General features: G+C 40.8%; 2 protein-coding genes across 2 annotated transcripts; both read right to left on the reverse strand.

Moving 5' to 3' along the window:
* Positions 1–801: 801 nt before the first annotated feature.
* On the reverse strand, positions 802–14,349 carry FAM200B (family with sequence similarity 200 member B). Its single transcript, XM_042984899.1, has 5 exons — positions 14,234–14,349; positions 4,731–4,878; positions 3,144–4,480; positions 1,121–1,242; positions 802–994 (listed from the first exon to the last, which is right to left on the reverse strand). The coding sequence occupies exons 3-4, from the start codon at positions 4,416–4,418 to the stop codon at positions 1,123–1,125; spliced, it is 1,395 nt and encodes a 464-aa protein (XP_042840833.1). The 5' UTR covers positions 4,419–4,480; positions 4,731–4,878; positions 14,234–14,349; the 3' UTR covers positions 802–994; positions 1,121–1,122.
* LOC102963051 lies at positions 4,978–14,575 on the reverse strand. Its single transcript, XM_015542712.2, has 2 exons — positions 14,343–14,575; positions 4,978–5,663 (listed from the first exon to the last, which is right to left on the reverse strand). Exons 1-2 carry the CDS (start codon positions 14,573–14,575, stop codon positions 5,504–5,506), a joined length of 393 nt encoding a protein of 130 aa, XP_015398198.2. The 3' UTR covers positions 4,978–5,503.
* Positions 14,576–23,580: the final 9,005 nt, after the last annotated feature.

Consider the following 23,580-nt stretch of genomic DNA (forward strand, 5'->3'; position numbering starts at 1 on the left):
AAAGAAAAAAAAGAATACCTGAGTTGTTGTAAACAAACTGTAGCATAATTGGATGTTAAAAGCACTGCTGTGAGGGCTCAGAAGCACCTCACCAACAGTTTTTGGGTTTTTTGGGGTTCTGTTATAGAATGATAGAAAGGGGAAGTTTAGGATGGATTATGTCCTATAATTATATAGAAAACAGGACTTGAGAGCAACGAACTCGGATTCTATGTGAGATTTCCAAGCGAAGTATTGGAGGTATGTCCTGGGTTTTTTTGTGGCTTTTAGTAAAATGTAAAAGAGATAAAAAGAAGGGAACTGTTACAAAAAGGAACCAGAATTTAATGTTTTTCTCCCTTTTTGAATGGGAATGGGTTGTGACTATTACCCTAGAACAGTCTGAGTATTTTGAAGCACAGAATTGGTTTCTAATTTCACAGGTCACAGATGCAAGATTTTGCCTCAGGATAGATTATACCCAGATACTGTACCCACACCTAATCTAGGTGATTTTGGTGGAAGACTTGAGCCTTTGAGCCAGTGAGACTTAGATGAGGTTTTGGACTTGAGTTGATGTAATGGGCTGAGACTTCTGGTCACATTCAAGATGGGTGAGTATCTTTCTCATGCAAGATGCGTATGAGTCTTTGGTAAGAGTGGACTGTGATAGGCTGAGTCCCCCCTTCACCACCTAACAGATGTCCAGATCCTAATCCCCGAAACCTTGAATGTGTGCCTTGCACAAAGGGATTCGGCAGAGTGTCATATACCGACAAAAAGACACACGATCTTTGAGTCAGAAACAATTTATTACTCACAGCCAAAAAAAAAGAAGCAGACACATCAGTTTTGTTTGTTAGCTCCCCATACCCCAACTCCCATGGCGTGACATGGTAAGGATCAGATGTCACCTCTCCATCATGCAGTGGGTTGCATGATATTAGACCCTAGGGTTTTGTGGGGTTACTGGTATATCTTCCCATCCTCGTCTCCAGGGAGATTATCCATTACTCTGGAATGCAAGCAAACAACTCAGGGGAGGGAAAGAAGGCTTTATCTTTACTTCCCTGGTATGTCTCTAGCTTCATGATCCTCAACTGTCTCCCTTTACAAACATTCTTAATGTGGATGCAAATACCTTCATTCAGAGAATCCACACTGAGCAGACATGTGAGATATTCCTGGGGAACTGTATTCCAACACTTTATTTCGAGTACCAAAAAGGCAAGTAAAAAAATCACCTTCAATAGAAGACAAAATCTGAAAACACAAATATTACAAGAATCCTAAGCATGGTAGCTGATGGAAAGGAATTGCTCACCTTTACAATTTTAGAGAGAGCCCTTGCCAAGAGAAACACCACCCACTGGAATCAGTGACTATATAAAGGCAGAAGTTGAAATTAATTTGAGGAACACATATTAAGCAATTTAAGTTGCTTAATAATCAGCAACAATGTGAGGAAGCCATATCAATCAATGCCATTTTTGAATGCTTATAGAGATTATCTGACCAAATCAAATTTTAAAATGTTAAAAAAAAAAAAAATGGGGGGGGCACCTGGGTGATTCAGTCAGTTAAGCATCTGACTTCAGCTCAGGTCATGATCTCAAGGAGTTCAAGCCCCACATTGGACTCGCTGCTGTCCATGTAGAGCATGCTTCTGTCCCCCTCTCTCTGTCCCTCCCGTGCTCGCACATTGTCTCTTTCCCTCAAAAATAAATAAATATTTTTAAAAATGTGAAAGAGACTTTGCCACACATTTAATAATTATTCCTGAGAGTACAACCTCAAGTTACAGATGTTAGAGATCATTATTTGTTAATTAGATGTACATTACATCCCCACTTACTGTGTATCCTACAAAATGGACATGAATTCTGCTCCTATGAAGCACTCATTCCAGGGTAGCAGATTGACAGAATCAGTTATCAAATAAATAAAAATATTACAAATGATACACTACCAAGAAAAGAAACAAAGGGAATAATGGAACAAAAACTAAGGTGGGTTAGGAAAATCCTCTTTAGGGAAGTTAACGTTGAATTCCATTTATTCTCAAAATGTCAGCCAGAGTCTTCTATTTATTTCAGCTTATTTTATTTTTTTAAGTAATCTCTACACCCAATGTGGGGCACAAACTTACAACCCCAAGATCAAGAGGCACATGCTCTAGGGGCGTCTGAGTGGCTCAGTTGGTTAAGTATCCAACTTCAGCTCAGGTCATGATCTCACGGTTTGGGAGTTTGAGCCCCGCGTCGAGCTCTGGGCTGACAGCTCAGAGCCTGGAGCCCACTTCAGATTCTGTGTCTCCCTCTGTCCATCCCTCCGCTGATTGTACTCTGTCTCTCGCATTGTCTCAAAAATAAATAAATATTAAAAATAAAATAAAATAAAAAAAAAGAGGCACATGCTCTATTGACTGAGCCAGCTGGGCACCTATGAAGTGAATCTTTTAAAACCTAATTCACATCACATCTTTCCTCTGCATAATCCTTCAGCTGCTCTCCATTTCAGGCAAAAACCCAGAGGCCCTTTGATGGTCTACAGAGCCCTTCATGATTTGGTGCCCATATAACAGTTCCCGAGCCTTCTTTCTTATTGTTCTTTCTATAGCACTTATTACCTTTAAAATATTTTAAGGGTTATTTATGGTCTGTCTGTCTCTCTCCCTGCCAGTTCCACGAAGTTCCACTACAGAATGATCTTTGCTTTCTTCATTTTGCATCCCAAATGTCTCTAGAAAACTTCCTGGCCTCTAACAGAAGTTCATTAAAGTTTTGGTCAAAGAATGGAAAGTTACATTATGATTTCATTAATATTTAAATATGCCAAAAATAAAAACCAAGTTAGCACATACAATGCTGTGTTAGCATCTGAATTCAGCATAGAAAAATGTCACAAAATAAGAAACACAAGAACACAAATCAGGGAAGATTCACTTAAGGTGACGGGTGCGCTTGCCTGCTGAGAAGTTCGCTCCAGTCGGGAACACAGGAGGACAGTGCCACCCGCATATCTGCTGCACCTTTCAACCCGTTTCTTTCCTTTGCTTTTAACTGGGTCAGGACTGAAAACCCACGCTCGCACAAACTGGTTGTCGTGAATGGTAACAGAAGCGGGACACTCTTTCTGCTTAGCAGAGGGAAGTCTTCCTTTACCTTAATCCAAAATGCCGATAATGTTAATGCTTCGTAGTCAGTCTTCAATGTGTATGAGGAACTGAGCTGCAGTAATTCACTCTCTTCTTCAGGCACCAAGTTTAACTCAATTACCGATTCTGGGTTTCGAAAAGCAAAGGGATCTTTCACCCAGCTGTTTTCTCTTAACGTTTCAAACTTCTCTTGTGGAAAGAAATGGTTAAAAGTTTGAGACAGAGAAGTGAGATGCACCAATATCTCTAATTTTATTTCTTTCAAAAGGTTTTCACTAATAACGTTCTCTTCGATATGTTGCAAAAATCTTGGAAACATGTAGTAGCTCGGACGGCTGCTTTTAAGCCTCGCTTGCCATAACAATAGTGTCTTTTGGAATCCCTGGATGCGTTCGACCTGTTGGAATATATTGCTATTTTCCCCCTGTAGTTTTAAACTCAGTTCGTTAAGAATGCCAAAAATATCTGTTAAATATGCCAATTTCGTCACCCAAATGTCATCTTCCAAAATACTTGCCAAATGAGATTTTTTTTCAGTAAGAAAAAGGTGGATCTCGTTCCTGAGTTCGTAAACCCTGCTTAGTATTTTGCCATGAGACAACCAACGAACCTTGGTATGGTATAGTAAGTGGGTACGATTAGCTCCAATCTCTGAACAAAATGTTTCAAGAAGCTGGTTATTTAGTGGACTGCCTTTAATGAAGTTAACAACTTTCACTGCGTTTTTCAGCACTTCCAAGAGATTCTGTGGGATTTCTCTGGATGCTAAAGCTTCACGATGTATAAAACAGTGATTCCACACGGCGCCATTATCAGTAACTTCTAGCAATTTTTTAATTACTCTGCTGTGTCTTCCGGTTATGTTTGCTGCTCCGTCACTTGTAATCCCTTTGCAGTTCTTCCAGTTTAATTTATATCGGCCAACAATGCACTTTTCTAATTCTGTAAAAATATCTAACCCGCTTAGGTGTGAGGTTATATTTAAACAACACAAAAAATCCTCCATGAAATCTTCTTGCCACGCGTATCTGACATAAACTAAGAGTGTTGTGCCGCTCCCCAGATCGGTGCTGTCATCGAGCTGGATCGCAAAGTCTATACCAGTCTGCAACCGGGTAAGAAGCATTGTTTCTAAGTGTTCCGCAATAGTGCACATTCGAAGAGATATGATGTCATCACTAGATATCGTTTTTAATTTATCAGCCGATTTGTCATCAAAAATTGTACGCACCATATCCAAACACGCTGGAAGAATTATTTTTTCAGCAGCCGTGTGAGCCATTTTCTCTTTCGCCACTCGATATGCAACCAAATACGACGATAATAAGGCTTTCTCGCTAACAGCTGTAGGACAACTGAGAAATCGTGTAGACAACTTTACATCCTTTTTCTTTCTTTGAAAATACTCAAGAGGCTTATCAGTAAGTTCAGCATGCTGAGTTTCTAAGTGCCTTTTTAATTTAGAAGGTTTTAAGCTCTCATTTGCAAGAATATTATTACAAATAACACACTGAGGTCTGTCATTTTCAAAGGGTTTTTCACATTTGATAAAACCGTATTTTAAATAATCTTCATTATAACGTCTTGCACTTACCTTTTTCTTTTTGAAATGTGGCTCAAACGAGGTTGAAGTTTGCAGATTACAGTCAGTATTTCTCTCAACATGGTCACTATTCACATTTCCAGGTGCAGCAGCTGAACTTGAACAAGTGTCTGCACATTTCACTTCATTTTTCCTCTTTCTTTTAAAAACGATAGGATCCATTTTAAAAGTAATGCTAATTAAAATGTTTTAAATGCCACTAAAAACACTGTGTACATATATATATATATATATATATATATATATATATAGCCTAGATAACATCTTTCCCAAAAAATATAGTTTGCAAATGCATCTCAGTTGAACATCTCAGACTTCACATCTAGTTGCAAGTCACGGGAACACAAACTAGACTGCTCACCAACTTTATTATTATGAAAACGAAACAAGACACCAGTGGACAAATGCTTGAAAAGCCATTTCTTAGCCAGTATACATTCTGTTCATTATATGCCCTCCATTAGTTAATTTTCTTTTCAGATCTTGAAATTGACCTTAGTATTCCTGGTAGCACAATTCTGGCAGAGGAATCACACAAAACACTTGACATATTTTACTGTTTTAAAAAAACTTTCACTGTGACTCACAGAACTGATTTCATGACTTGCTAATAGGTCACACACAGAATGTGAAAAATGTTGATAGAGAGATTTTTCCTGTGCTGTGCTGAGCTTGAGTACGTCTGCTTGATGATCAAAGCAGCTAGCTAATCTGTTAGGCTGTTGGCTGGTACAGGAGCTTTCTTGAAGTGGTAGGTATATATCCTACATTTTCCTTCTTGATACTTTATGATGGGAAGAGTTTTTAAGAATGCCAGTTATGGTCTGACCCAGTGAGGATCCAATGAGGCTTTCCATGGCTAGGTCAACTACCAAGTTGGACCTGATGATATATTTTAGAACTTTCTTGGACTGCATCCTTGGCCTGGGAATAAGAGCAGAGAGATGACATTAAAACTTTAGAATACAGAGGTTATTATTGCCAGCTATGGCAACCTTCAGGATATCCAAGATCATGGGTCCTGAAGCAAAAGGCCTAAAGCTCTTCTCATCACTATGTCATATCAGCTTAGGTCTATTTCTGTAAGGCAAATGACCTAAACCAAGATTGGTAAATAGAAACAATGATATCAGGGGTGCCTGGGTGGCTCAGTGAAGTGTCCAACTTCAGCTCAGGTCGTGATCTCGCAGTCTGTGAGTTCGAGCCCCGCGTCGGGCTCTGTGTTGACAGCTCAGAGTCTGGAGCCTGCTTCGGATTCTGTCTCTCTCTCTCTTTCTCTCAAAAGTAAATTAAGCATTTAAAAAAATTTTTATTTAATGTTTTTATTTATTTTTGAGACAGAGAGAGACAGAGTATGAGCAGGGGAGGGGCAGAGAGAGAGGGAGACAGAATCCAAAGCAGGCTGCAAGCTCTGAGCTGTCAGCACAGAGCCCGACGTGGGGCTCGAACTCACGGACTGTGAGATCATGACCTGAGCTGAAGTCAGACGCTTAACCAACTGAGCCACCCAGGCGCCCCTAAAAAATTTTTTTAATAAAAAAAGAAAAAATGATGTCTGTAAAACCTGGAAGTTGGCATCAGAAACTGCAAAGTATACTTAATAAAGCTGAATACAGCGAGCCATGGAGGCCCATGGTTCATCTGCCACTTTAGACTTCCTCCCAGTTCAGTTTGGGTATGTCCATCGTAGAAGCACAGGTATCCCCCACTTTCTAAAAGGTTGTGTTATGCCATTTCACCTCTAGGGCAGACCTACATTCATACCTGTTTTTGCTAACTGAAAGAAATCCAAAGAGGATTTTCGCTTTTGTGAAAAGAGCCGTTACCATGCTAACGTAGGTCTTTGGTAAAAGCAAAGTGGCCTCACACCAACTTTCTGAAAGCAGGGGATTTCACAGGAGTGCCCTATTTTCAAAGGGGAAACCTGTGCTCACTGCACTGCCCTTTGACCTTCGTGTTATTTGGGTCTTAGTATCATACACAGCACTTTCTTACATAGCGTTCCATCAAGTTGTTCCGCCTTTCTGGGGGAGGGAGGTAAAGCCTTATACTTACTGTAGTGTTTACTAGAAATTCAACAACTTAAGGGCACCTGGGTGGCTCAGTCGGTTAAGTGTCCAACTCTTGCTTTCGAATCAGGTCATTATCTCACGGTTTGTGAGTTTGAACCCCACATCTGGTTCAGTGCTGACAGTGTGGAACCTGCTTGGGATTCTCTCTCCCTCTCTCTAGCCCTCCTCCACTCACACGCTCTCTCTCAGAATAAGTAAATAAAAAAAAAATTCAACATCTTACAGCGTGAATAACTGTTACTAGAATCATTTGCATTAATATTTTCTTATTATCTGTATTCTTGATGCACTCTGGCTTGCGGGTTCTCACGAATCAGAGAGGGACTGGGCATCCCCCAAAACTACTCTAGAGATGGCAAACAACTCAACAGATAGCAACCAACTCAACCAGTTAATACAACTTTCATATGCAAACTCACCATTCTAGAGCCCACCTCACCTGCACACACACCCTACCCCACCCCAATCAGGCTCTTAAACTCAGGCAATATTCCCCTCCACCCCAGTCATCTCACAGCCAGGTATCTGACAACTAGGAACAGCCCCTATGCCCTAGAGCCTGTTGAAATCAATCAAAAACCCAATTTTAAACCTGCTTAGCCAGCTCATCCTGCCTCACTGGTTCTGCCCTAGAAAATACCCAGGCTTTTCCACAATACAGGCTTTTCTGCAGTTTCCCTTCTGCTCCCTCTGCCTCCTGAAACCTCCTGTTTCCCCCTGTGGCCCCTTGCATGGCTTGGCATGCTCTATGTCCTGCCTCTAGGGATCTGGGAGTATAAAAACTTCCTACTGTGTGACATTTCTGTGTCTGTGTGTCTTATCATGCCTGATTAAAATAAATCCCGAAGAGGTTTTGAATCATTTTTGTTATTGCTCTAGTTACAAAGTCATATAGTTTGGTCCTAATCCCATTGTCCCCATAAGGCCTGTTACTTTTTAGTATAAATCCTGCATCCCTTGAGTTCTTCCAGGAAGTCATAGTGTTAAAGCTGAAATACACATTATCTTAAGATTACTTATTATTTGCCTGGTGAGCAGATTTCCCCCACTCACCTGAGAGGAATATTAGAATCCCCTGATTAGGGGGACACACTAAGTATTTTCCTTTCTAACTACCACCAATTCCTCACCTGAGTGAAAGAGTAGACTTGTATACTAGGACACAAGCAAGGTATGGGTATAAGGAATATCAAGCAGCTCTCAAAAATGAGCCATACAGGGGCGCCTGGGTGGCTCAGTCGGTTAAGCGTCGGACTTCGGCTCAGGTCAGGATCTCGTGGCTCACGAGTTCGAGCCCGCATCGGGTTCTGTGCTGACAGCTCAGAGCCTGGAGCCTGTTTTGGATTCTGTGTCTCCCTCTCTCTCTGCCCCTAACCCACTCACATTCTGTCTCTGTCTCTCTCAAAAATAAACATTAAAAAAAAATGAGCCATACATTATCTATATGCCATCAATATTCATCAGCCTATTGCTGTTATATTTATGTGGGGACCTACCCTTTCAACTATAAAGCCAGCTTGGAAAGAGGCATCACAGAGAACGGTAAATTTGAGCAAAAAAGATGTCAGAAAAGGCTATAAAGAAAAGGCTATAGTCTTGGTGATATTCTTCTGTGAGACTTCATTAATTATACCTATATGGACTTTACTATTAACAATAATTTGACAATAATTGACAAATGTATGACATGTATCCATCGCTATGATATCAGAATATGTTCACTGCTCTAAAAATCCTATGTTCTGCCTATTCATCTCTACCTCCCTCCAATCCCTGGTAATCACTGATTTTTTTTTTTTTAATGTCTCCAGTTTTACCTTTTCTAGAATGTCATAAACTGGAACTTACAGTATGAAGCATTTTTACATTGGCTTCTTTCACTTAGTAATACATATTTAAGTTTCCTTAATGTCTTTTCATGGCTTGATGGTTCATTTCTTTTTACCACAGAATAATATTCCATTGTCTAGATATGAAAGTTTATTTATCCATGCACCTACTGAAAGACTTCTTGGTTGCTTCCAAGATTTGGCAATTTTTTTTAAGTTTATTTATTTATTTTGAGAGAGAATGTACAAGTGGAGGAGGGGCCGACAGAGAGAGAGAGGAGAGAGCCAGAATCCCAAGCAGGCTCCACACTGCCTGCGTGAAGCCTGACACAGGATTCGAACTCATGAATGGTGAGATCGTGACCCAAGCCAAAGTTGGACGCTTACCTGCCTGAGCCACCTAGGCATCCCCAAATTTTGGCAATTATCAAAAAAAGCAGCTATAAACATCAGTTGCAGATTTTTGTGTGAACATAACTTTTCAACTCCTGTGGGTAAATACAAAGGAATCTGCTGGACTGTACATATGGGTGCATTTTAAATGAGGATATCAGCAAAGGCTGTGTATCTTTTTGTTGCTGGAGCATACCATAATTGTGGACACAGATTACACATTATAGACAAAGTGTAGTTGTTGATGCCTCTTCTTCTTCTTCTTCTTTTTTTTTTTTTTGGTAAAGGTGCCAATGTGAACTCATTCATACTGGCCGACTTCGAATGCCAAAGGGACTACTCAAGGATCTCATCAGTCATAACGGCCTAGCATGCTACTCAGGTACCTTGTTGGTCTCTGATATGAAATGTCAGAAAACAGAAGCAAGTTAGAACTGAAGGGTACAGATCTGGAGGTACAGGCAGGAGTAAAGATGGCTGTGACATGGGTCACACGATGTGGCATAATTCAGTGAGAAACAGGGATGTGAAGAGCTGGTCAAGAGAAATCTGTCCTGTTTGGTCAGTTTAGCATTGGACAAATGTTAAATCTCGAATTTAAGGGCTAAAACTTTACAAAAAGCTTTAATAGGCTCCCTGGAGCAATGCTGGAATGCAGCTTCAGGAAGGTGCCAGGGAAGTGGCAGGAGAGGCCACTGAGGAAACGGGGGTTGCTGTAGTAGGATGAAGTTGTAATACGCAACAGCACAAAATGCATCACCTTGTCTCTAGGCTAGCACTCTCTTGGCATAGTTTTCTGTTTACAGTAATATAAAGGGTTGGTGCCCTCAGGAAGACCTACAGATAGGGACAGAGGTCAGGGTTTATTAGAGTGCTGGCAATTTTACATGTTGGTTGCCTTAGGAGGGGCTTGGAAATATCAGCTTGGCTAGTTATTATAAATGTTTTAACGATGGCTAAGTAGCCTAAGTAACTAGAAATCTACTGTATACAGTACCAGGCTATACTTAAAAAGATGTGCATCTGGGAGAGAATTTGGGGACTGGTAGATGCCTTGACTTAATCTTGGTTAGAGGTTTCCTTGAAAGATGGCATGTTCCAAATATTTCACCATGGTCTGAAAAAGGCAGAGCTTTTCTTATGTCCTGTCTTCCAAGATAGGTTGGTAAGGACTAGAGAGTTTATTTCTCTTGGATGTCAGAGCACGGTGTATATCATCGATGTTTAAACCAGAACTAAATTGTTGGAAACTCAACTGCATCTAGATTTCTTTTTAATGAATAAGAAGAGTTGGAGGGAAATCACAGTAGCCTTAAAAGCAATCTTAGATACATAGCTGCCCTTAAAAGGTGAAAGAGAACAATTATTGACTCTTCCTCTCAGTTAAAAGTTCCAGTAAGGATGCTTTCTTGTTTTTAATACTTCTTTCCCTCCAAGAAATCTCAAATCACTAGCGGTTTTTGTTGTTGTTTTTGTTGTTGTTTTTAAAGATTTTATTTTTAAGTAATTAATCTCTACACCCAACATGGGGCTTGAACTTTAAACCCCAAGATGAAGCATAGCATGTTCTCCCAACTGAGACAGCCAGATGCTCCACAAGCCACTACAATTTTAAGGATAAAATATGCCATGTTCCCCCAGGTATTTTATAGATATTTACCTTATACAGCTAAAGAAAAAAGGGGCTAAATGTGCTACAAAGTCTTTTGTCTGCCCTCCTTTTGTTTAACTTCTCTTAATGGGAAGTCATAGGAGTTTTGGGGGATAGGCTCAAACCTGTTTTTGGTCTAACCATAAGTTGAGGAATTTTAATTTGAAGAGACATATTCATAATTAGGAGTCAATGTACATCAGAGCATACACATACCATACATAACATGGGCAAGTACATCAGTGTAAGTCTACAGCCCAAATGGGCTCTGCTGGGACAGATCCCTTCGTGGCCAAAACTTAAAAGATCATAAACGTGTGCACTGATGCTTAAGATAGACATATTGAGGTTGACCGTTGTCATTTCCAAGCAATAATGCTCTTTAATCAGATGTGCATATAGCGTAGCCATCCTTTAGGATAGAATTTCAATTAAGTTGACCAACTAGTTGTAGGGGAAGTTTCCTTATATAGCAAGATGCACTAACATAGTTATGTGATGTAGTTTCAGGTTACTGATTTTGCACAAATGAATCTTATCTACCTGTTCCTAGAATGTGTTTGTCATACGGTAGGTACTCAGTAAATGTATTTGAAATAAACAAGAGAATGAATGACACTATTTTTACCAGTCAGTGAAAAATAAATTACCAAACTATATTTGAACAATTTGGTAATATGTAAGACAAAGGCTAGTAAAACGTATTCTTTAAAATAGGATAATCAGGGGCGCCTGGGTGGCGCAGTCGGTTAAGCGTCCGACTTCAGCCAGGTCACGATCTCACGGTCCGTGAGTTCGAGCCCCGCGTCAGGCTCTGGGCTGATGGCTCAGAGCCTGGAGCCTGTTTCCGATTCTGTGTCTCCCTCTCTCTCTGTCCCTCCCCCGTTCATGCTCTGTCTCTCTCTGTCCCAAAAATAAATAAACGTTGAAAAAAAAAAAAAAATTAAAATAGGATAATCAAAGATACCCTATTTTACAATAAACTGCTTATAATGTTAAGTAGCAGAAAGAAGGGTCCTATACAAAGATACATGTAAACTATGTTTAGATTTAGTTTATAAAGCTTAGCACCTAAATCTACCTAAAAATAACTCACATAAAATACTAGTATCTCACTTATAAGTTTGAATTACTATTCTTTTAGACAAAACCAACTGTCATTTAAGCATTGTTTTTTAAAATATTTTTATCACTCCTATTTCAACCCAATCCTCTCAGGAGTTTATAATTGGCTATACTTCAGACTGTTGAATTAAAAAAGTATTTCTTTGAGGGGGGCGGCGCCTGGGTGGTTCAGTCAGTTAAGCGTCCAACTTCGGCTCAGGTCATGATCTCACGGTCCTTCGGCTCAGGTCATGATCTCACGGTCAGTGAGTTTGAGCCCCGCACTGGGCTCTGTGCTGACAGCTCAGAGCCTGGAGCCTGCTTCGGATTCTGTGTCTCCCTCTGCCCTTCCCCTCTCGAGCTCTGTCTCTCGCTCGCTCTCAAAAAAATAAACATTAAAAAATATTTTTTTTAAGTATTTAAGTTTATTTATTTTTCAGAGAGCATGCTCACAGGAGTGAGGAAGGGCAGAGAGAACCCCAACCAGGCTCCACACTGCCATTACAGAGCCCAACGCAGGGCTGGACCCACAGTGAGATCATGACCTGAGCCAAAATCAAGAGGCTGATGCCCAACAGACTGAGCCACCCAGGCACCCTCAAAAAGCATTCTTAAAGAGTGTACTCCCTCTCCTAAATCAGACAATTCACCTACAATAATAGTAGAGGGAATGTATTAGGGTATAGACCTGGTACAAGTGGTAACGAAAGCCTGGGAAACCCTTTCCTTTTTTTTTTTTAAGTTTATTTTTTTGTTTTTTTTTTTAATTTTTAATTTTTTTTATGTTTATTTATTTTTGAGAGAGAGACAGAGCATGAACAGGGGAGGGTCAGAGAAAGAGGGAGACACAGAATCTGAAACAGGCTCCAGGCTCTGAGCTGTCAGCACAGAGCCCGACGCGGGGCTCGAACTCACGGACCGCGAGATCATGACCTGAGCCGAAGTCGGTCGCCCAACCGACTGAGCCACCCAGGCGCCCCTTATTTTTTTATTAAGTAATTTCTACCCCTCATGTGGGGCTCAAACTCCTGACCTCGGAGATCAAGAGTCTCCAGCTCTTCTGACTCAGCCTGCCAGGCCTCCAGGGGGGTAAGTCCTTTTTTAACTGAAACAGGACACAAGGTATCAGCAAGGTATCAGCTACGTGGAACACAGAAGTAGAAAATGTTGCAAGTTTGACAGAAGGTGTGAAACAGTTCTTCAGGAAAGTGGTGCTATGAATGAATGGTCTAGGAAAACGTTTCAGGATTTTAAGGAAGTATGCATGACTGTCTTATATGTTTAATGCAATGATCATTCTTGCTGTAAGCATAACAGGTGATCTTTAATTCCCTGACACTAATTCTTACATCTTAGACATATCTCCATGGTGTTATGAATATTATCCTCTAAAAATACAGCTTTTGGGGGCACTTGGGTGGCTCAGTTGGTTAAGTGCCCAACTTCGGCTCACATCATGATCTCACAGTTTGCGAGTTCGAGCCCGGTGTCCAGCTCTGTGCAGCCTGGAGCCTGATTCAGATTCTGTGTCTCCCTCTCTCTCTGCCCTACCCCCACTTGTGGTCTGCATCTCTCTCAAAAACAAACATTAAAAAACTAATAATAAAAATAAAAGTACAGCTTTTCATTTATTTTTATTGCCAGGCACTCACAAAAAGTAGTTTTGATCAGTTTTCTCATAATTCAAAACCTCTAATGGTTCTGAGCTAGTGCATTCTCCTCAAGACAATTTCTCTAAATCTAAGCCTCATCTTATCCTTCATACAATTCTATATTTTAAGCTCTAAGACTACCAAAGTTCTTGAAATTTGTCCTGCACTTCCACGATTCTGCTTCTGACTAGTATTCTGTTTGTATGGAATATCCTTAAGTCATTTGAGATCCTAGTCATTCTTTAAATGATTTAGCTCAAATGCTACAGCATTCATTCACTTAACTAATATTTAGGAACTTACAATGTATCAGGCACTGGGCATACAAAGCAAAAAAAAAAAAAAAAAAAAAAAGGATAAATACTGAAAAATTAATATAAGGGAATACCTGTTCAGCTGTTACAATGAATGAACCAGAGTTACGTTACACTGGTAAATCTTAAAAACATAAGTTAACAAGCAAGCTACAAAAGGATATATACACTGCTGATTGTTAAAATTATGCAAAACATTACTATATATGTTGTTAAAATTAAAGCATAAAAGTGCTTGGGAGAGTGGCTACCTTGGGCAAGAGGGAACAGAATGAGACTGCGTGGGTCAGACAAAGGACTTCAATTTATATTATCAAGGAATTTATGTAATTTATTTCTCCAGTTAGGTGGCGAGTACACAATGTATGATTTATGCTTTTGTCTGTATAAAATATCCTACATTTGTAAAGGATATGTAAGGCTTGATTCCCTCCTGAAGACACTGCAGATCTGTCTCATAACCCGTAACCTAAAATTACCTTCTGTCTCTTGTACTCTCGTTTACCGTATTGCCTCGATGCACTCATTAGGTAGGACACTAGATCCTAAGGGTAGGAACTTGCAGGTATCACCTTCAGGTATATTCACCTGTTATCCTCTTTCCAGCGGATTCCTGACTTCTCTCCGGTCCTCTCGGGCCCAACCAGGCCTTCTAAGAATTTCAGCTTGCCTCTTCCAACCGACCTTAGAAGAGCTCCGCTCAGACCCCGGATTGCTGTCCCTCTCGCCCCGGGAGGCCTCAATTCGTCCCCTGTGCGAAACCAGAAGGTGCCTCCCCCAATGAAACCCGGGATATCTCCCGTTAGCAGACTCTGGTGCATCCCTATCAGAGGCTGCCTTTCTTCTCACCTCCAGCCCAGCGCCACAAGCCTCCCGCTTCGCCCGACGAGCGGCGGTTCAGCTGGTCCCCCCTCCCCCCATTCCCTACGCAACACCACTTCCGGCCTAACCTCACCACTCACTAACATCTCACTTCCAGCCGGGAAAAAAAAAACAAAAAACAAAAAACAACACTGGCTCGACCCTTTGCGCACGCGCAAAACGGCGGACAGGGCCGAAATTTTCGCCTCCCGGCAGTGTCGCGGTAGTCTCGCGGTATTTGCTTGTCCCGCGGGAGTTCTTTTGAACGCTCTGGCGGTAACCCCGCCCTGGGTGCTCAGCCGCGGGCGGACCGGAGCCAGAGGCGGATTTGGAGTCTGGTCCCGCAGTCTGTCGGGGCCGCAGTACCCCTGTGCGGACGAAGCTCGTCCCAGCCAAGTCACGGCGCCATGGGGGCGGAGAAGAAGCTGCTGTCGGTTAAGGAGGCCTTTCAGCTGGCGCAGCAGCCGCACCAGAACCAGGCGAAGTTCGAGGTGGCGCTGAGCCGCACCTACTGCAAGGTCAGCGCGGCCCCAGCCTCGGCCGCCGTCCCCCCGCGCTCCCGGGACCCCCGAGTGGCCCTTGAGCGCACGCTACCCCTGACGGCCTTCGTAAGACGATTGTAGGGAATTTTGAATTTTAGTACCGTTTTACCTGGTTTACTTGTTTAGAGACCCATGTTGTATTTAATGATCATAGTCTTGTGTCCCTTTAGGTTAACAGCTCACGGACTTTTAACATACATCTTCATTTCATTAAACTAGGTTTAAAATACATATATAAGTACATATTTATGTTTCTGCCCTGTAATGATTTTAACAAAACACACTTTTAAATTCTTGACAAAATCAGTGCAAATAAGTGCATCTTTGTTACAAACCAGAGACTTTAAAGGTTGATATATTTATCGCCTTTTTTTTTTTTTTTTTTTTGGTAGACTATACCCAGTACCGGTGGTGGGGGTGGTGGGGAGGTTAGGGGGATGGGGGGGTGGAGGGTGGTGGTGGTGGTGACTCAGCTCTGGGCTTGAACTCACAACCCTGAGATCAAGACCCGAGCTGAGATCAAGAATCTGCCGCCTAACCAACGAGCCACCCAGGCGCCCGTATATTTATTGCCTTTTATTATGATTTTAAGAAATAGAAAAAAATGTTAGGTGCAGGAGTTTTTATTTTAACTCAGACTTCACACGACATGAATCAGTAAATATTTTACAAGCACTAACTACACAGAAGAAATGCTCCTTCCTAGTCCCCACCAGTACTGTCCCTCATAGTCTTCTACAGGTAACCATTTTTTAAATTTTTTTTTAAATGTTTCTTTATTTTTGAGAGAGACAGAGACAATGCGAGTGGGTTAGGGGCAGAGAGAGAGGGAGACACAGACGCAGAAGCAGGCTCCAGGCTCTGAGCTGTCAGCACAGAGTCCGACGCAGGGCTTGAACTCGCAAGCTGTGTAGATCATGACCTGAGCGGAAGTCGGTGGCTCAACCGACTGAGCCACCCAGGCGCCCCTAAAGGTAACCATTTTTAATCAGTTTCTTGTTTATCCTTCCAGTCTTCATGCAAATACAAGCAAATATGACTATGCATGCTTATTTCCCTCCATTCTTCAATATTTTCTGCATTGTTTTGTACTTTGCTTTTTTCACTTAATAGTATATTCTGATATTCCTTATCACTGTCTAGTTACATTTCCTCTCTTTTTTTTTTTTCTTTTTTTAGCTGTGACATATTCCATTTTGTGGACATACTCCAATTTATAGCCAATCCACTATATGTACACAGTTTCCAGCCTTTACATATTCAAAACAATTTTTTTTAATCTTTACACCCAAGGTGGGGCTCAAACTCACAACCCTGAGATCAAGAGCCCGTGCTCTGCGGACTGAGCCAGCCAGGTCCCCTAGAAACAATATTTTAATGAATACATGTCGTATCCTACATTTGCACAGGTAACTGTCAGATTGTCTGAAGAGAACTGGGTCAAGTAGGAAATGCATTTTTTTTTTAAGTTTATTTATTCTGAGAGAGACAGAAGCAGCATAAGTGGGGTAAGGGCAGAGAGAGAGGAGAAGGAGAGAATCCCAAGCAGGCTCCTCTTTGCCAGTGCAGAGCCCAACTGGCGGCTGGAGCTCAGGAAACCTTGAGATCCCGTCGTGAGCTGAAATCGAGAGACAGAAGCTTAACTGACCGAGCCACCCACGCGCCCCTTATAGGAAAGGGATTTGTAAATGTGATAAGTACTGACAGCTGCCCTTCATAGAGTGGTCCATTCTACACTCCCAGCAGCCAAGGATGAGAGGTATTGCTTTTTTTTGTTTGTTTTGAGGAGGAGAAGGAGGTTTGGGAACCACTGGAATATAATCGAGAGGATGTTTTATGATAGAAAAGAAAATTGTAAGTGAAATTCTGAACAGTGTGGGAATATGAGTTACAATGATAAACAATTCATCAAAAAGAAAAGAAATTGCTGTATTATAGGAAAGCGTAATTGTAAAAGGCAGTGTTGAATTGACACCAGTGGGTTTTTTCTTTCCTTTTTTTTAAAAATTTTTTTTTAACATTTATTTATTTTTGATACAGAGAGAGACAGCATGAACAGGGGAGGGTCAGAGAGAGGGAGACACAGAATCTGAAACAGGCTCCAGGCTCCGAGCTGTCAGCACAGAGCCCGACGCGGGGCTCGAACTCAAAGACCGTGAGATCATGACCTGAGCCGAAGTCCGCCGCTTAACCGACTGAGCCACCCAGGTGCCCCATGTCCAACTCTTGATTTCAGCTCAGGTTCATGAGTTCGGCCCTGTGTTGGACTCCTCCCTGACGACGCTGAGCCTACCTGGGATTTTTCTCTCCCTCTCTGTCTGCCCCTCCATGGATTGCTCTCTCTCAAAATAAATAAACTTAAAAAAATTAATGGGTTTAAAGCTTTAAGAGCTTATAAAATTTATTTATTTTTCGGTGTTTATTCTATTATTGAGAGAGAGGACAAACCGCGGAGGGGCAGAGAGGGAGACAGAGGATCCAAAGCAGGTTCCTCAATGACAGCAGCAAGCCCAATGTGGGGCTCAAACTTACGAAACCACGAGATCATGACCTGAGCCAAAGTGGGACACTTAACTGACTGAGCCACCCAGGCACCCCAAGAGCTTGCATAATTTAGAGAAAAGACAGCTCCCAGGGGTCTAAATTTATATGTGATGATAAGTAAGTTCATGGTATATGTATATACACACACATAATTATGTCCTATGAAAGTTACCTTATAAATATTTTCTATGATAAAATATTATAATCAAAAGCCAATTTATTGTATAATACTAGGTTTAATTTATTTTGTTTACTTTTCTAATGCTACCTTATTTTTTTAAGTTTATTTATTTTGAGAGAGAGAAAGTGTGAGTGTGGGAGGAGTAGGGGTCGCTCAATCTCCTAGAGCACAGAGCCTGATTCATGAACCATGAGATCGTGTGCTGACAGCAAGAGTCGGCTGCTCAATGCACAACCGACTGAGCCACGCAAGCACCCCTGTAATGCTATCTTTAATTTAAAAAACTTAGGAACCAGTTTAAGGCAAATATATTTAAATGAGTACTTAAGAAGATCAAAGACTTTTTTTTGATCCAAAAATTATTGCATTCTTGTTATTTGGCAAATATTATTTCAGGTAAAGGTTATTTTGAGACTCTATTAAATATATATTTAGTAAACCTATGCATGAAATTAACATAACTTTTTTTGCATGAATTATGGCTTCTTTATGAATTATTATTAAATTCTGGAATTCTGAACCTGGGGAAAATCAAATGGTTGTCATTATAATGCCACCTGGGAATAATTTGATTTATGTATTTTTTTTCAGGACTGAGGCAAATAGCAATGAAGTTGGGTTTTTAGTGTGCCAGATTCTAAGTAAATTCTTGGGAAATAAGCTGGAAAAAGGACAGATTGGTAATGTTTTGTGCATAAAAAGAATGAAGCTCTTATTAGGCTAAAAGATTAGATGTGAGGATACAGGCAATCCCAGCTCTTTCAAGACTTAGAACATTTGGGTAACGATTGCCCCATGGTTAAAGGTATGTGCTACTTCACAGTGTCTTATTGATTTTAAATGCAAGTAGTTGAATTTTTCCTTATTAAATATATAATATATAAGTGAGAGAAGAGAGTGTGTTATACATGCATGTACCTCATTTAAAGATACATTGTTTCAGGGGCACCTGGGTGGCTCAGTCAGTTAAGCATCTGACTTCGGCTCAGGTCATGATCTCATGGTTCCTGAGTTTGAGACCCTCATTGGGCTCTGTGTTGACAGTTCAGAGCCTGGAGCCTGTTTTAGATTCTGTGTCTCCTTCTCTCTCTCTCTCTCTCTCTCTCTCTCTCTCTCTCTCTCTCTGCCCCACCCTGGCTTGCACTGTCTGTCTGTCTCTCTCTGTCTCAAAAATAAATAAGCATTAAAAAAATAAAGATACAGGGGCACCTGGGTGGCTTAGTCGGTTAAGTGTCTGACTTCAGCTCAGGTCATGATCTCAAGGTCTGTGAGTTCGAGCCCTGCATCGGGCTCTGTGCTGACAGCTCAGAGCCTGGAGCCTGCTTCAGATTCTGTGTCTCCCTCTCTCTCTGCCTCTCCCCAACTCATGCTCTCTCTCTCAAAAATAAATAAAAAACTTGAAAAAAAATTAAAAAAAATAAAGATACATTATTTCAATAGCAATATTGAAAATTTTTTTTAACGTGTATTTATTTAATCTCTACACCCAACATGGGGCTCAAACTCACTACCCCAAGATCAAGGCGTCCCCTCTCCTTTATTTTTAAAGTCAATTGCAATCCTTTGATACCAACTTGGTACCCTATAATGTAAATATAACTAGAGCAGAGCCACAGGTCAAGCAAGGGCTCAGTCCCACAAGACTGCCCTGACTTAGGACACCAGCCACAAATTTCTGGTATCCCCAAACTGCTTCCACTTCTATGTAGCTAACTGCAAATTTTGGGGATGCCCATGACCACCACACCCCTTCCCCAGGTATGAAAATTCTCTAGAATGACTGACAGAATTTGGGAAAGTGATGTACTTACTATTACAGTTTTATTGTAAAGGATGCAGTGAAACAGCCAAATGGAAGAGATCTGTAGGGCAAAGTAAGGGAGGCATGGGGGTGCAGAGCTCCCATGACCTGTCTGGGTATGCCACTGTCCCGGCCTGTCTCTGTATCCACCAACCTGGAAGCTTGAGCCTAGTTGTTTCAGGGTTTTTTATGAGATTTCATTGAGTAGATATGTTTGATTAAATAATTGACTATTTGAACTCAATCTCTAGTTCCTCTCCCCTACTTGGAAAAAGGGTGATGGGCCTGAAAGTTCCTGCCCTGTAATCACCTGATTGTTTTTCAGCTGACCAGTTTCCATCCTGAATCTAAGGTCCTCATATGCCCAACCCCTGCTCGAGTCCCCTCATTACCATAAACTCACATAAAGTTGAAAGGGACTCCAGAATAACAAGACATTCCTATCTCTCAGGAAATGCCAAGGTTTTTTGAGCTCCAAACCAGGAATTAAGATCAGATACATTTTTTATTACTCCATGAAAGAATAATAAAATGAATACATATACCTAACATCTAAGTTAAATGGAATGCTGAGGTACCTTTGTAAGTTTCTTATGCCTTTTTCTGAATGTATTCCCCCTTCTTTCCTTCCCAGGGGAAACCCTATCGTGAATTTTGTGTTACTAATTACCTTTCTTTTCTTTCTTTTTTTTTTTGGTGGGACTTTCTCTTTATTTTAATTTTTATCTAATTTATTTTTTTAATTTACATCCCAGTTAGCATATAATGCAACAATGATTTTAGAAGTAGATTCCTTACTACCCCTTACCCATTTAACCCCTCCCTCTCCCACAACCCCTCCAGTAACCCTCTGTTTGTTCTCCATATTTAAGAGTCTCTTATTTCCCCCCCACCCCCGTTTTTATATTATTTTTGCTTCCCTTCCCTTATGGTCATCTGTTTTGTATCCTAAGGTCCTCATATGAGTGAAGTCATATATTTGTCTTTCTCTGACTAATTTTGCTTAACATAATACCCTCTAGTGCCATCCATGTAGTTGCAAATGGCAAGATTTCATTCTTTTTATTGCTGAGTAATACTCCATTGTATGTATACCACATCTTTATCCATCCATCCATTGATGGACATCTGGGCTCTTTCCATACTTTGGCTATTGTTGATTGGCTTTCTTTTCTTTAGAGTTTACTTTATTTTAGTTTTAAGGCTACAGAGATGTATCCCCCAAATAAGTACTTATCTTTGCCTTTTTTCACCTTAATATAAATGGAGTTATATTACATATACACTTTTGTAACTGCTTTTTTTTTCCACTTAATACTCTTTGTAAGAATCTGAAGTGCAAATTTATGCATGTAGCTATAGCTCATTCTTGTTTACTACTAGACGGTACAGCATTTCATTTTAGAAAGAGGGCACACTTGGGGCACCTGGGTGGCTCAGTCAGTTAAGTGTCTGACTTCGGCTCTGGTCATGATCTCGTGGTTCGTGGGTTCAAGTCCCACATCGGGCTCTGTGCTGACAGCTCAAAGCCTGGAGCCTGCTTCAGACTGTGTGTCTCTCTCTGCCCCTCCCCCACTCACACTCTGTCTCTCTCTCTCTAAAAAATAAATAAACATTAAAAGAAAATTTAGAAAGACAGCACACTTGAATTATCCAGTCTGTTTAGTATTATGAACTAAACTGCCATCAGCATGCTCAAACATGTGCTAAAATTTCTCTGGCTGATAATGCCTAGAGGTAGTGTTAGGGACTGAACTGTGTGTCTCCCAAATTCATATGTTGAAGCCCTAACTCCCGATATCTAAGAATGGGACTGTATGTGGAGATAGGGTCTTTAAAGAAATAATTAAGTTCAAATAAGGCCTTTGAGACGGGGCCCTAATCCAGTCTGACTTGTGTTTTGATAACAGAAGGCAGTTAGAACATACAGAGAACTCATAGAGAGAGGAAAGGCCGTTTGAGGACACTGGAAGAAGGCACGTACAAGCCAAGGAAGGGGCCCTCAGGAGGACCCGGACCTGCTGAAGTTTGATCCTCAGATGTCCAGCCTCCAAAACCAAGAAAATAACTGTCTGTTGTTTAAGCCATCTCGTCTGTAGTACTTTTGTTATGGCAATTCTGGTAAACAAATACAGGTACAAATGCTAGATGGCAGTGTGTCGCTGTGCAGCTTAACTAGTGGTGCTCACGTGTTTTGCTAAAGTAATTGGACCAATTTGCAATCCTACTGTCAGAATTCTGTTTTTCTTTTTAAGTTTGTTTATTTTGAGGGAAAGAGAGCGCAAGTTGGGGAAAGGCAGATAGGGGGAGAGAGAGAGAGAGAGAGAGAGAGAGAGAGAGAGAGAGAGAGAGAGAGAGAGAGAGAGAGAATCCCAAGAAGGCTCTGCACTGGCAGCACAGAGCCCAATGAGGGGCTCAAACTCAAGAACCGTGAGATCATGACCTGAGCCGAAATCGAGTTGAACCCTTAACCGACTGAGCCACTCAGGTGTCCCTCCTCTTATTTCTTTTTGTACTAGTATGGTTTGTTTCCCATTTTACTTTCTTTGCCCTATAAATATTAGGTGTAGTTAATACTAATTTGAAGAAAATGAGTTATGTAACAAAATATAAGAAAACTAGAGGGAAGTCACATTCTTCTACAGCTTATATAACTGAACAGATGCTTTGAAGTCAGTGATGTGAAAAAATCTTCTATAAGCCTAGTTATACTTCACTGAACTATCTTAGAGTTGCTTCATCTGTCTGATATGTAAAAGTAGCCTGCAGTGGCAGACTCACTGTTTTCTTTTTTAGTAACTCCCAGTGAACTCATGGAATTTGCAAAAACAATGGTTGTAGGTATATGACAAATTAATTCATCATTAAGCGCCATTACCTTGATTATTTCCTAACACAATAGAAATATGTAAGCTGATAGGGAGAACAGAAGGTTATATCACTGAAAAGTTTCATGCAATGATCCCTTTGTAAGAAAAAAATGTCCCATGCAATTTCACTAATGTGTAAATACAACAGAGAAATAATCCCAAATAAACACAATGCAAATAAAAACTGGGCGACATTTTATTTAATGTGATGAGTGTGCTGTCTTTAGGAGTTCGTTCCAGTCGGATACACAAGGGTAATTCTCACATGCCTGATACACTATTAACCCTGTTTCTTTTGTTTTTAATTGGATTAACTATTTAAAACCATTAATAAGTAGTGCTATAGTAATTCTGTTTTTTTAATGGGCAGTCTTCATGCAAAAGAATGATAAAGCTAATGTCTCATAATCATTGTTCAGTGTTTACGAAAAGTGTTAATGTTTTATGTTCTTCTTGAGTATAATTGATTTTCTGATTCAGAGTTTTAGAAAGCAAGTGAATCTATCCAGATATTTTTCTTGAATGTATCAAAGGTTTGTTTGTGTGTGTGTTTGTTTGTTTCTGAGGCATGATGGTTAAAAGTTTGAGACAGGACACTAACAAAAAATAGACAAAATATTTGAAACACTGTTTTTCAAGATATGAGGCAACGAAGGATGTGAGCCCTCGTGGAGAGGAAGCAAGGTGAGTTCTATGATTGCCCCAGCTTACTGCCTTGGGAGAGTTTCTAGGCCACTGCACAGGGAGGGGGGAAACAGAGACAGCCTGGTGAAATCTTAGGAGACAGAGCTGAGAGTCCTTGTAGAGTTTGCAGCAGAGACCATTAGAGGGAAGAGAGCTGCACAGAAACAGCTCTAGAAATCTGGAAGGACTCTTCTTGAGTTTTTAGGTGAGTACTAATCAGCATATGCAGCTGAGGAAAAAACCACCCTAAAGTAATAGAGCAGCTCAAAGGTCTGGGAATAATGTCTGTTCCTACAAGACAGACTGGAAAAGAAAACCTCATCATTCTCAGGGCATTGGGTAG

This window comes from Panthera tigris, chromosome B1 (assembly GCF_018350195.1).
Source record: "Panthera tigris isolate Pti1 chromosome B1, P.tigris_Pti1_mat1.1, whole genome shotgun sequence".
In the NCBI taxonomy this organism is placed as follows: Eukaryota; Metazoa; Chordata; class Mammalia; order Carnivora; family Felidae; genus Panthera; species Panthera tigris.